Source organism: Dasypus novemcinctus, chromosome 25, assembly GCF_030445035.2.
Source record: "Dasypus novemcinctus isolate mDasNov1 chromosome 25, mDasNov1.1.hap2, whole genome shotgun sequence".
NCBI classification, from domain to species: domain Eukaryota; kingdom Metazoa; phylum Chordata; class Mammalia; order Cingulata; family Dasypodidae; genus Dasypus; species Dasypus novemcinctus.
This window is the reverse complement of record NC_080697.1, coordinates 60,841,529-60,855,028: the sequence shown is the minus strand read 5'-3', so window position 1 is coordinate 60,855,028 and position 13,500 is coordinate 60,841,529. Positions and strand designations below refer to the sequence as shown.

The window sequence follows — 13,500 nt, the reverse complement described above, 5'->3', positions numbered from 1 at the left end:
AAATGATGGACTCCAGGTCTGGAGTTAGTACATGTACAAGATGAGCCTGGAACATTCTGTCATATCAGATAGCAAGGAAGCTACAAGAAACTGCTGAGGCCATGCCAGTAGGACTCTGCTGGCCAAAGTTGTGACCACTGGAGCTCCCATAAGAACAGTAACTGAAGGGGTGAAACATATCAGATACTTTCAAGTCTGTGAGTTCTTGGTGATCTTTAAAATTCTATTTGGCCAACCCTGGAGATGGCAGGGAACAAATCGTCTTGAAGACTGCTAAGTAAATGGACAAAAGCAAGCATTTATCTTCCTTTTCCTATAGAATAATCAAACAGTAGTTGGGAATTGAGGAGAAGCTTTTTAACATAAAAGTATTTCAACTAATGAATGAAAAAGAAGTGATAGGATTAGAAGATAACCATTTTCAACTCCCAAGGAATTAACACATTAAGCATTGAGTGTCAGTGGATGCTAACATCACTTAAAGAGACACCTCCAGACTTTCTATGCTTACTGATAAAAGAATACAGTACATCTATAGTTTTCCCAAAAGATTCCTTTTAACTCTGATCAAGCCTCTGGATCCACCTGCCAATTTGCAGAAGAACAACCTGAATTGTATGGTATGAGGACAGAAGAACAAGCTGACTTGTACAGTGAGATTACAATCAGCAAAATCCAGACTGTGGTGAACTCTGCAGGTCAAATGGTCTATGTTCTTGAACAGATAATTTAAAAGGGAAAGAATGGAGAAGGAAACAGTAGATAAAAAAGTTAAAGACATAAAATTTTTGAAATGAGCAAGATAGAGTGTCAGGGGTGCTATCATTTGAGTGATAGAAATATAAGGAAACACAAGGAAGTGATTACTATAAGAATGAGAACGGTGGTTACGTTTGGGGAAGAGGGAGTTGTGCTGGGGATGGGGCACGTGGAGGGGCTGCAGGGCAGGATGGTGAAGTTCTGTTTCTTAACTTGGGTAAAGATTATAAGGGTGTTAGCCTAATAATGCATTCAGGTGTGCATTTGTTTTGTGCGTTTTGTTCTGTGTGTTTTATTTTATAATAGTGTGAAATATAAAATATTTTAAAGAAAACAGTGCATACTCTGTCTCCTTTGATGATACTCGAGCTGATTAATAAACTGTTGAGGGGGCAGATATAGCTCAAGTGGATGAGCGCCTGCCTCCCGTGGACAAGGCGCCAGTGTTGGTCCCCAGCCCATCCTAGAAACAAACAAACAAAGAAATGAAAGAACCAACCCTCACTGGGGAGTGGATGTAGCTCAGTCGTTAAGCACTTGCTTCCCATGTGTGAGGTCCTAGGTTAAAAAAGAAAAAAAACTGTTGACAGTTCTGAGAACTCTTCATAAATAAGCTCATTTTCTTTGTGTAAACGTACATATATGACCACATGCGCACACACGGGCACATTCACACATACAAAATCAAGTAATAGAATCTTGGTTACACCGGAAGCCACTGGAGAGACCTCTGATTGCTTCCAGGAGGACTTCCGTTCTTCCAAGAAGCCGCGTCCTGGGTCACGGACCTCTCGAGTTGGGACATTGGTTCCGTACCAGGTCTCTGACACATTTTGTCCCCGACTGTGGCCCCCAGAAGCCTTTGCAAGCTGGAGCCTGATCCTCCTCCCTCCTGCAGGGTCCTTTCTTGGTCCCTGTCAGGAATCAGAAGGGGATTGAATACCTCTGCTTGCCGCAAATGTTTTGCTTTGTTGGACCAAGATCACTTAGGTTTTTAGATTTTGTGTTGTGTGGTTGATGTCCTGCAAGTGGGGCCATCTGAGGGGAGCTGCAAACAAGCGTCAGCGTCGGCCAGCTCCTGCCTCAGCCTTCAGGCTCCTGTGCTTGCGATACTGACGGGCTGCGGCACTTTCTGGTAGCTGCACTGACAGACACCATGCAGTGCAGAGATAGTTTACCCCTCGAGTCCAGAGACTTCTGAACTCGAAGGCAGGGATGCTATCAGCTTGCTACGTGATGTGTGGAGGCCCTGGTGGCCCTTGCCAGCTTTTACGTTCAAAGTAAAACTGCTCAGCTCATTTTCAAAAAAAACAAAGGTGCACTCACTTAAGTCAAAATTTAAAAATATAAGCATTTCCCCACTTTACCTGATTTTCAATTATTGGTCTCAAAACCATCAGATAAGATAAGATTATACTTCTTTTATGTCAGCCCCTTTTTACCTCTCCTTTCCCAGAGATTCTGTTGTTATTCCCTCATCCCAGAGAATGCAGTGCAGTAAAATTAGTCGTGAATCCTTTCTCCAGAGACTTGGGGACACTCAGTTTTATAGATACTCAGTAAATATTTGTTTATATTCACTAGCAGCAAACTATTCATTTGTAAACAGGAAAATTGGCAGATAGCAGTGTTTAACTCAAATAATGCATATATTTATTTGTTATTTCTTTGATTTTTTTGCTCTCCTTTCAAAAATGTTTCTGTCCATTCTTAATAAGAATCTATTATAGGGGAAGTGGACGTGGCTCAACTGATAGTGTCCACCTACCATATGGGAGATCCGGGGTTCAAACCCAGGGCCTCCTGGCCTGTGTGGTCAGCTGGCCCAGGTGCAGAGCTGCTGCGTGCAAGGAGTGCTGTGTCACACAGGGGCATCCCTGCATAGGGGAGCCCCCTGCTCAAGGACTGTGTCCCACAAGGAGAGCCGCCCCGCGTGAAAAAAGCGCAGCCCGCCCCGGAGTGGCGCCGCACACAGGGAGAGCCGACGCAGCAAGATGACGCAACAAAAAGAGACACAGATTCCCAGTGCCGTCAAGAATGCAAGCGGACACAGAAGAACACACAGCAAGTGGACAGAGAGAGCAGACAACAGGGGGGAAAGGGAGAGAAAGAAATAAAATCTTTAAAAAAATATAGAAAAATATGAAAACTGGAAAAAAGTCTTTTATTCTCACAACTCTACCAGTCATGGCTATAATTTTAGTAGATTTCCTTCCAGTCTTTTTTTGTATGGATTTTTTTTCACAGTTGTAATGCAAACATGTATATATTGTCTTTTCCTTTTTCCTTTAGTCTTAGATAATTAGGATATTTTTATTGTTGTACTCACCTACCCTCCCTTCCCTCTTCTCTCTTTTTCTTTCTTTCCTCATTCATTATTTCAGTAGCAGAACTCAGAAAAATACTTTTATTGATGAGCAGTGATTTATCACATGAAGTTACATAATGACTTTAAAATCTTCAAAAACTAGACAACATATATGAAGTTAATTGGAAGTACTGTGTCAGTGTTGATTTGGGGAACTTTCTCATTAAAATCAGTAATAGTAAACTATAGACCATAATAGTAATATTTTGAGATATTCTATGCAAATAACCCTAAATAAAATTGCTTGTGTTAAGAAACTCAACTTCTTTAAAAGATAAAATGTTACTTTTGATTACCAGAGGACAAGAACAGTTTTTATTTTCCAGTGTAACGGGAATCCTAGCGTGCAGTGGCCGCCCTGTTTTGACAGAGTTTTGATAAACGTCTTCTGTTTTCCTCAGGAATGGGCTGTTTCTGGGGAGCTGAAAGGAAATTCTGGGCCCTGGAAGGCGTGTACTCAACGCAGGTGGGCTTCGCGGGAGGCTATACTCCCAACCCGACCTACGAGGAGGTCTGCTCAGGTAGGAAGCACCTGCTGTGTGGGGACGCGCGGAGGACGAGGGCTGGCTTGGCCCTCTGTGGGTGACGGGTCCTGGAAACGGAAATGGAATTCTCTAGTTCCTCAGTCCTCTCTTTCCTGTGCTTATTGGTCTCTCACATTACACTTTTAGAAAATAATGAACTTCCTATTTATTCCTGGCTGTGGAACCACCTCTCTAGGACTTGCTGGCGTAAAGCGTGCATTAGCTGAGGCTGGCGCTCAGCGGGTAGGCCTGGCTCTGTGTGGTGGCTGCCCTGCTGTCCCGTCCATGCCCAGCCACACGCCCACGGCCAGCAGGTGGGGTGCCAGGGTCCATCGGCCGAGGATGGCTCACCTGGGCCTACAGCTGGTGCAGGCTGCTGGGTGGGCTGAGGGGATGGCTAGGCCTGTGTCCTCGGGGCTGGCCTGAGCCCTCGGGCCCATGTCCCTGGGGCCGGCCTGAGCCCGCGGGCCTGTGTCCCTGGGGCCGGCCCGGGCTCACTCCAGCGACGCTGGAGCATCCAGGAGAACAAGCCCTGCTCTGCCGTGCTGTCCAGCTACTCCTGGTCTCACGTTTGCTGTCGTCCCTTTGGCTAAACTGAGCCCCAGCTCTGGCCTGAGTGCGTGTGGGAGGGGCCTCGCCCGGGCCTGGGTGCAGGACTGGAAGGCGTTGGGGCCATTCCTGCGACAGTCTCCCTGGCGTGTTTTCTGGAGGGTTGAAATGAGAAGCCGTGCTATGCTGCAGGCAGCGCCAGACCAGCCCTCGCTGGTTTGTAAACGCAGTGTTGCTGAAACACAGCCATGCTCATTTGTTATGTTGTCTGTGGCTATTGCCGTGCTGCAGTGGCCAGACTGCGTGGCCGTCACAGATCATATGGCCTGCAAAGCCTAAAATATTTCCTGTCTGGCCTTTTACCGAGAAAATTTGCTGACCTCTCTTGTAGGTCACCAGGAATAGGCAGATGCCCCAGGGCAGTTCTTCTTGCATAACAGATTTCCTCTCTGGATTTATTCTTTGTTTCTGGCCTTCAAGGATTCCTCTTACTTTCCTGCCAGCTCAGGTGACATTTAAACATGCTTTTAGGAGAATATCTGGTCACCATCCTAAGAGGTCATCTTAGGAGCATTTGTCTAGAGGTAGTACCCACCATGTTGGCAGAAACGGGATTTAAAAACATGTGAACACTTTCATTTCTAAAGAATAAAATTTTGGATGGTGGAGGATGCTCTCAGCTCCCGGAGGCACAGTGAGAGGAGGTGGGTGGGCCTGGAGCCCAGGGTGCTGAGTGACGAGCGTGTTGACTCGATTGCTACAACGTGAATTCAGATTTTGAAATGAAATTTGAGCTGTGCAACAATGCAAATACCATAAAAATATGTGTTCTCCTGTTCGTCTTGCCTCGAGAGAAGAATCAAAATATTCTGATTAGTGTTGAGAATGTGGAATAATGAACAAATATTTTAATGCTTAATCCTTTCTCTTTTGCTTCTGTATAAAAATTAAACGAATGTTTATGCAGAGCTATATATAGAGACATGCAGATGAGCCCTGGAGATGGCCCAGGTGTTTCCTCTCAAGCCTCAGGGATGGAAATGAATTGATTCCTTCCTGGAATTCTAGACTTGATAATTAATAGCCTAAGAGAAAAAGGTTGCTGAGAAAATCTCCACATGTCTAGTGCTTATGCTGTTCTTACTAGTTTTATTACCACTAGCAAAATGTTAATAACCAATTAGCGTGTTGTGATTGCTTATTTGCTCAGACTTTTCTAAATTTAACTCTTTTCCTTAACAAAATAACGTGGTGGCCATTTCCTGCAGTCCTCCTGTGGGCCAGATGAGCCCTCTGTGTCTTGACTTTTCCGTCTATCTCCCCAGCAGTCCCATGGGGCGTCAGCGTCTGTCCTCCACAGAGGGAGCCCCGAGGCCAGAGGGAAGCAACCCCGAGGCCACAGAGCAGGAACCGGCCGCCTGTCTGCTCACGCTCCGCCCTCGACCAGGGTGCTGAGGCGGTGGCTGACCTCGGCCTCGGCCGTCCTCCACTCACCCGCTCATGTTTCCATTCACCAGCCTCAGATTCTGTCTCACGTCTCTCTCTGCTGTACTTTTGTGTATCTTGGTGTGCTTTGAAGTGGTCACTGTGAGAAAAACGCTAAGCAATTTTTTTATCTTTTTGTGGTTAGAAGAAAAAAGGCCCAAAGCCTTTTAAGATACAGCTCATGCTGGCGCCGGGTGTGAGCGGCCTGTGGCAGTGCTCAGGGCAGGGCCAGGGCCTTGGCGAAGGTCCCTCTCTGCTGCGGACACCACCTGCTAGCTCGGCTGCAGCATCGGGAAGCGCAGTGGGCATGGGTGCTCGTTCCTGATTGGAAAAAGACAGAGGTCTTTCCCAGGTAGAGAAGGAGAGGTGACTGCTTTCCTCAGAGAAGGAGAGGGGATTGCTTTCCTCAGTTAGAGAAGGAGAGGTGATTTCTTTCTCAGGTAGAGGAGAGGTGATTTCATCCCCGGGTAGAGAAGGAGAGGTGAATTCTTGCCCCAGGTAGAGCGTCTGGTGCTCAGAATCAGGTGAACCAGTCAACCCTCGAGGGGTCTGCTTTGGAAGAAAGAAAGAAACAAGATGCTGCTGTTATGGGCAATAATTGCTGAAGTTTAGTGTAAAAAATTCCAGTCTACACGTCAGTATTTGCAGTAATTTCAAAGTTGCTTACTCTTGTATTTGTAATTAAGTTTGTAAAACTTTGGTCATAACCTGGATGTATTTTGTAAAGGTTTTCAGTTATTTTTTTCTCAAGAAGAGAAGCCTAAGGACCTGAAGTGTGTGCCCAATTCCTTCTCTCACCCGCCTCAGTTGGGAGCTAGAGGCCAGTTGATTTCTTGGGGCAGGCACAGAATTAAAGCGGCCCTCAGCTGAGGGGACCCGGTAACCCCGGCCAGCAGGGCTAGCCCCCCCACCCCCAGCCTACTATGGCAAATGCCAGCACATCCCAGACTTCACTTGGCACACGCCCCACGGAGCCACGGGTTGAAATTCTTCGTGCCCTCTCTGCTAGTGAGCGTGCACCATCTCATCAGGGGACACGTGCAGGAGCGAGTGTTTCAGAGTGGAGCTGTGTTAATACCTGAGCGGGCATTGCTGTGTGGATATTTCACGGGCCGTGGTTCTCAAACCTGAGCTGGAGTTGCGATGAGGCATGCAGAAAAGATAGGTGGCTTCCTGTAGCAGCCTGGAGAGGACGTGATCCTGGCACTGACATGTGGTTAGGGTTGGCTGTGACCTGTGAGCCGAACACTAAATGTTTCCTTTTTGTCTTCCAGTTGAATTAACTGATGCAAATCGAATTTTTGGCTTTGCAAAGCTGAGAGCCAGAGCTAGACCCTCCTGATTTCCCCAAAACTACGATGCCCTCTTGCGTTTCCCTGCAGGCCCCTCCCCCAGGCATTCGTAATTGCGTGTGAGCCTGTCTTTCAAGTGGCCGTCCTCCGGTTGGGGCACTTGCCCTCTTCCTCGGGGCTCCCAGCTGCAGAACGTGCGTCTCCCGGATGTTCCAGGCCTCGGCGCTATCTCCTCCCAGCGCTGCCCACCACCAGCTCCCGCGCCAGGAGCCCACGGGGGCAGCCGCTCCCAAGCCAGCCGGCCTCGACCTGACCACTGTTGTGCCCTGGCCTGTCTTCAAGAGACGTGGCCAGAAGTAATTAAGACTCTTCCTCGAAGGATTTCCAGGGCTTCATTTCCTCATCTGGTGTTCCTTAAAAGCGCAGTGTTTGCCCAGCACTAGAGAACCTCCAGGGCCCCAGAACGGAAGAGTCGTAAGGAGCCTAAATTTCATGTCGGCGCTCTTGAATAAATTAAACACGCCATTTACTGGGAACGTAATAAATGCAAAACACTGTATTGGGCACTGGGGAAAGGTTGTTTGTGATATGAAGTTGAATCATCCCAGGCCTTGTCTTCCACAATGCTCTCCTCTGTAGTCGAATGAAAGCTTGGTCTCTCATTTGTTTTGAAGATTTGGGTTGACTCTGGCTTTCTACCTCCCCCACACCCCCCAACAGTGGTTGTGCAAACCCACTGATTAACTGCATGCTGTGTTGCTTTACTATATTGATTTTAGAAGTAATTGAGCTATTCAGATTCCTGAATACCCTAACAGAGAATTATTCTTACGTTTTATAACAACCGTACAGATGAAAATATGAAAAGAAATTCTGCAATGGATTAGCCTTGTGGGTTAATTCCAGAGCATTAGCCTAATACACAAATGCCCCATTTCTGGCAGGAAAGCCCAGAGTGCTCATTCACTGGGTAATACCTTGTTGTGTTTTGCTTGCAGACATTCAGAACAATTCCATATTTACTAGTCTACTCAGAAGCTTTTAGAAATCTGTACAACCAAGTGGCACCACAACCAGAAGCCGAAAAGGGGCTGCATGACTCTTTCTCTGGGTGAGGTTCACACGATTGCCTCTGAACCCTGAGACCTAGACAGGTTCCTTATCAACAGAGTGTTCTGGAGGATTTTCAGGCAAATACAGAACAGGGGTCCTGAGCAGAGCCTGGAGGCACAGAGGTGTGAGCCCTCGTGCCACCGTGTCACGGCGCCATGCCCCGCCACCCCTCCCTCCCCGAGCCCCGGTGTCCTTCGTGGTAAAATGGGAGCAGTGCTGCTTTACGAGACCTGCGGGGTTGTGGGTTCTCATTTGGAATTGCAGTTATTTCAGAGCAGAGTGTTCTGGAAGGCCCAGGCATCTGCTCGCTGTCACTGGTGCCCTTGGTCATGCTGAAGGAACGTCGACGGCCCCGAAGCGCTGCGTGGCAGAGGCTGGCGCCAGCCCCTGGTGGTGCAAGCTCGGCACGCGAAGCCTCCTCCTCCTCCACCACGCTGACGCTGCACCACCTCCACTCACCTCTTCAGTGCATTAGTTATTTCTTTGGATGCTTAAGAGCCCTAACCAAATATTGCATAATTTCCCCGCTAATATCAAGCAACCCAGGGTGCGTTTTCAGTTAATTTCTGGAGTGTTTGGGTGGCTGCACATGCCTGTGCGTGTCTCACGTGAGTTTAATGATCCTAGGCCTCTTCTGGTGTTAGCAGATTTCAGGTAGAAAGTCTTTCTAAATTCCTTGCAGACGACATTAAACCTTTTAGTGCAGTCTTATTGTTCTCATTTCAGTGTCAGTCAAGGCAAATTACTAAATTATTGCCGTACCCCCGAAAAATGGAAGAATTCAAGTCTTTCTGTAAGCCGGGCGATCACGTTTTGTTCCTCTAGGGTTAGACACACAGCGGGACCTTGATGTGCAGCAAGCTTGATGAAGAAGCTTCTCTCGCTCAGACCGCCGGGGAAAGCAGCCTCGCGGCAGGCCCTGCCGCCCCGTGGCCCTCCTGGCCCAGAGGCGCCTCAACTCCCCAGGCACGCCACGGCACTGTTCAAAGCATATTACTTCAACGAGCAAATTCCTGAGTGCACAGAAAAAACACCCCCGTAAATGGGGAAACTGCTGATTTACTCTAAACCTCCGTCACCAGAAGAGAAGCTGGGCTCCTTGCGAAGGGGCTCCTGGCGCGACGTCAGGGCCCTGGGGCTCGCCAGGGCCGCACCCTCGGTCACTTCTGCTTTCGGTGCGTTAGGGAGGATGCCGTGAGAGTAAACCGTGTTCCCCGGAAGGTGCTGCTGAACTCAGGGCAGCTTCGGGCCGTCGCACCCCCGGATTCTAAATGCAGAGCGACTTTCGGGGGCCTCTCGCGCAGCGGCCTGACAAAATCCCGTGGCCTCTGCAGGCAGGTCCGCGCCGCACCGCAATCCCAGAGGGCAGGTTGGAGGTCCAGACGGCAAAGCGAAGCAGACACTGGCATCCTTTGTCAGAAATATTTTGAGTTCCCCAAATATTTAAATCATCAGCGAGGACGAGGCTTTTCTGTCACTTCCGGGGCCGACGACTGCAAGCGTGAGTGCACGCCGCACCGCGCCCGGGGCTCCTGTGGCAGCCCGCGTGCCCTCGGCCTGGCCCCGGGGACCCCAGGCGCGCCGGGGAGGCGAGAGGCCCGTGACGGCCACGGCGCTGTGAAGACTATTTCCCGTGCAGTATAATCCTGATGTATGTAACCTTGATATTTTAATTTTCGGCAGCTTGCTTGACCCTTCAGCCCACTCCTCTCCTCGAACAGCTTAAATCACCTTTGGGAAAAAAAACAGGCGTGGCGGTGAAAGGACAAAGACCGACAGACTTTATGTAGTTAAACGTGTCAATATTTTAGCAAATCCAGTGGTAAAATTCTAATTTAGATGGAAAATAAACTGTATGGAAAGGAGTAATAAAAAACATTCTTTATGTCCATGCAGCACTAGAAATAGCTTACTTTTTTCATTGTTCCAGGATTATATTCCCAAAGATTTAGAAGGGAGATTAAGAGGAATTTGCTATTGCAAGCAGTTCTTAAAATGTAATTGCAAAAACAGTTGATGAATGTGCCTACAATGATATTTTCAAATCACATATAATGGAGCCTTAATGTAACATGAGAAAATAACTTTATAGGGGGTTGAGCTTCTCTAGGAATTTGATGTAATATGCTGGGTCTTAATTACTTCATAATGACTGACAATTTTCAGAGCCTTAAAATCAGGTTTCCTATCTCCCCCCTTAAGTTACATTAAAAATAACCATCTGGGCCAATTACTGCCCCACCCGCCAAGTTAAAACTGCACCAAGAGGGACTCCTGCAAGCACGGTCACCCCCTCACGCTGTGCGTGAGCCGAGCGGCTGCAGCGGAGGCCACTGCTGCGCCGCTCGTCCTGACCTCGGCCGCGCGGCCTCCTCGCCGTGTGGCCCGTGCCCTGACCTCAGCCACCACGGCCTCCTCGCCATGTGGCCCGCGCCCTGACCTCAGCCACCATGGCCTCCTCGGCGTGTGGCCCGCTCCCTAACCTCAGCCACCACGGCCTCCTCGCCGTGTGGCCCGCGCCCTGACCTCAGCCACCACGGCCTCCTCGGCGTGTGGCCCGCGCCCTGACCTCGGCCACCATGGCCTCCTCGGCGTGTGGCCCGCGCCCTGACCTCAGCCACCACGGCCTCCTCGGCGTGTGGCCCGCGCCCTGACCTCAGCCACCACGGCCTCCTCGGCGTGTGGCCCGCGCCCTGACCTCAGCCACCACGGCCTCCTCACCGTGTGGCCCGCGCCCTGACCTCGGCCGCACGGTCTCCTCGGCGTGTGGTCCGCGCCCTGACCTCGGCCACCACGGCCTCCTCGGCGTGTGGCCCGCGCCCTGACCTCAGCCACCACGGCCTCCTCGGCGTGTGGCCCGCGCCCTGACCTCGGCCGCGCGGCCTCCTCGGCGTGTGGCCCGCGCCCTGACCTCAGCCACCACGGCCTCCTCGGCGTGTGGCCCGCGCCCTGACCTCAGCCACCACGGCCTCCTCACCGTGTGGCCCGCGCCCTGACCTTGGCCGCGTGGTCTCCTCGGCGTGTGGTCCGCGCCCTGACCTCAGCCACCACGGCCTCCTCGGCGTGTGGCCCGCGCCCTGACCTCAGCCACCACGGCCTCCTCGGCGTGTGGCCCGCGCCCTGACCTCGGCCGCGCGGCCTCCTCGGCGTGTGGCCCGCGCCCGGCCCGCAGCTGCAGCGCCAGCTTTGCTCGGTAGACCCTGACCCCGATGCGTGGAGCTGCGTGTCGGCCGGGAAGTGCCGGGGGCTGAGCTGACTTTGGTGCCGCAGCCCCTGGGTGGGGCGCAGGGTCGGGGCCTGTGGGGCAGGGTTTGGGGAGGGAGGCGCCTGCGGCGACGCGCTGGGCCCTCGCTGGCCTTTGCGCCCGCCCCCGCTCTCGCTTCCTTCCCCTCCTCCGGTCCTGGTTAAGGCAGGTGGGCTTTTCCACACCTGGGCTGTTGTCAGAGTCCTGAAGGTGTCCCAGAGCTGGCGGCTGGGTGTGTAACACACATTTGGGCTTAGAGAACAGTTCACTACACGATTTCCTCGGTGGGTACAAGTGGCAGCCTCGCCGACTGGGGCCTGTCGCTGGCTGACCTGTCCTCGTGCCGTGGGCTCCCAAGTGGCCTTCGCGGGAGGCAGCGCCATCGCTGCCGCTTTCGAAGGCACGGCCATCTCTGAAGCACTTCGTTCCCTCCCTGCGTGGCCCGGGCCGTTTCTGGTGATACCGCTTCTGGGAAGGAAACAGGGTTTGTAGTTTAGACTGTCTCCTTCTAAGCCTCTTCGTCATTCATTTCCAACTGAGCATTTCAGGACACTTTAAAAAACACCAGATGGAGCTGTTCAGATCTTCTGGGAATGATCCAGAATTTTGAAAATGTTTGTACAAAATCCCCACCAGTCTGTCAGTCTGGAGCCACGTGGATGGGCCTTACCTCTAAGAGATGTGGGTTTTGTGTTCTTTTGTTTGGAGGGGCCCCAGGGCCACCGCTCTCAGGGACAAGGCGTGGACGGGGGCCTCTCGTCCTCTGCCACCCAGAGGTGCTCAAGCCTGTGAGGAGCCCCCGGGACCTCGTGCCCGGGCCTGGAGTCCACAGCCGAGTGCCTCCCGCGTGCGTGTGCGCCTCCCTTTCCAATTCCAGCTCCAGCGCTGCGTGTCCTTGTTTTGAACACCCTCCCCAGTCCTGGAAGGCGAAGACGCGCCCGCTGCGCGCCAGCACCCCCGTCGGGGTCCTGCTTGCTCTGCAGGGCAGGCTGGCCCGATGGCAGGGGCAGGCTGGCCCGACGGCAGAGGCGCCTGAACTTGCGTGTCTTTGTGCCTGAGGAAAAAACTCCGTCACCCTGGTCAAGGTTTTGGCGCTGTGCTGCTAGTTTGAAGATGCTCGGTTTGTAAGGTGGAATGCAGCCACATTCCGAGGGCAGGGAGCCGTTTTGAACCACACAGCAGAGGGGTGACGTGCAGAAACGCTGGGGCGGGGACGGGGGGCCTGGGCTGAAGCCCCGAGAGAATCCGCCAGCCACTGCCAGGACTGGGCTTTGGCTGCCCCAACCCCCTTGAGTCGGGGTCCCCACGGGGATCTTTCATGTGCAGCCACACAGGGGACGAGAAGTCCACGCACACCGTGCTCAGTGGCTGGTGGTTACACGTCCTTGGGGGAGACGGCCCTGCTCGGCCCGCGGAGGCCGAGGCTGAGCAAGTTTCCCCGCGCCTTGTCGTGGGCAGCTGGCTTCTCGGGTCACTCCGGAGCGGGCGGCTCTGTGGGCCAGCATCGGGGGCTGCTTCCTGTGAGCCCCTGCCCCCGTCCCCGCGGCTGCCGAAGTCCACGCAGAGGAACCCTGAACTCTGACGCTTGCTCACCGGCGGCCTCCCGCTTTCTCTTCGTTTTGGCTTCTGCACATGCCTTCCTTTCATGCCAGCTCGGGAAGGAGCTTTTAAAAAGATAAGTGTGCATCCCGGGAGGGCGACCGCTAAGGTGCCGGGCTGCTGTGCTCCTGACCACGGGCCCCGAGGGACGGCTGTGCTCAGGCACGAGCAAGGCTTCGTTCAGGGTGGAAACACCCATTCCACGGGCGCGGGCAGGAGCAGATCTGCCAGCTGCAGCCAAGCACCTGGACAGGTGAGAGAACAGGACAGGCCCTCTCTGCTGCACAGAGAACGGCGCATGACCAGGGAAGACACTCGCAGCAGGAAGTTGAGATCTCAGAGACGTCAGGTCTCAGGGCGCTGCTAGCCCAGCTCCTCCACCAGCCCAGGTGTCCGTTCTTCGTGCTTCGTGAGCCTCCTCCAGCCATTTCAGAAGGCTGCTCCTTGGTGACCTGCCTGTGAGGATAGAGATAAATAGTTTTATCTCAGTCTTTGGACCCATTTCTCAAGTGCTTTTCTCACCCCTCCCTGGGGCAGGGATTTATGACTTGACTTTCCTCTTCCTGC

The 13,500-nt window shown here is 52.2% G+C and overlaps 1 protein-coding gene across 6 annotated transcripts in view; it reads left to right on the top strand.

The window, feature by feature from the left end:
• Positions 1-13,500, top strand: part of MSRA (methionine sulfoxide reductase A) — a 421,979-nt gene that overhangs the window by 198,327 nt on the left and 210,152 nt on the right. For all 6 annotated transcript variants that reach the window (XM_058288045.2, XM_071211861.1, XM_071211860.1 and 3 more), the window contains one exon: positions 3,529-3,648. In XM_058288045.2, the coding sequence (XP_058144028.1) occupies positions 3,529-3,648 (120 nt within the window). The remainder of the gene's footprint in view (positions 1-3,528; positions 3,649-13,500) is intronic.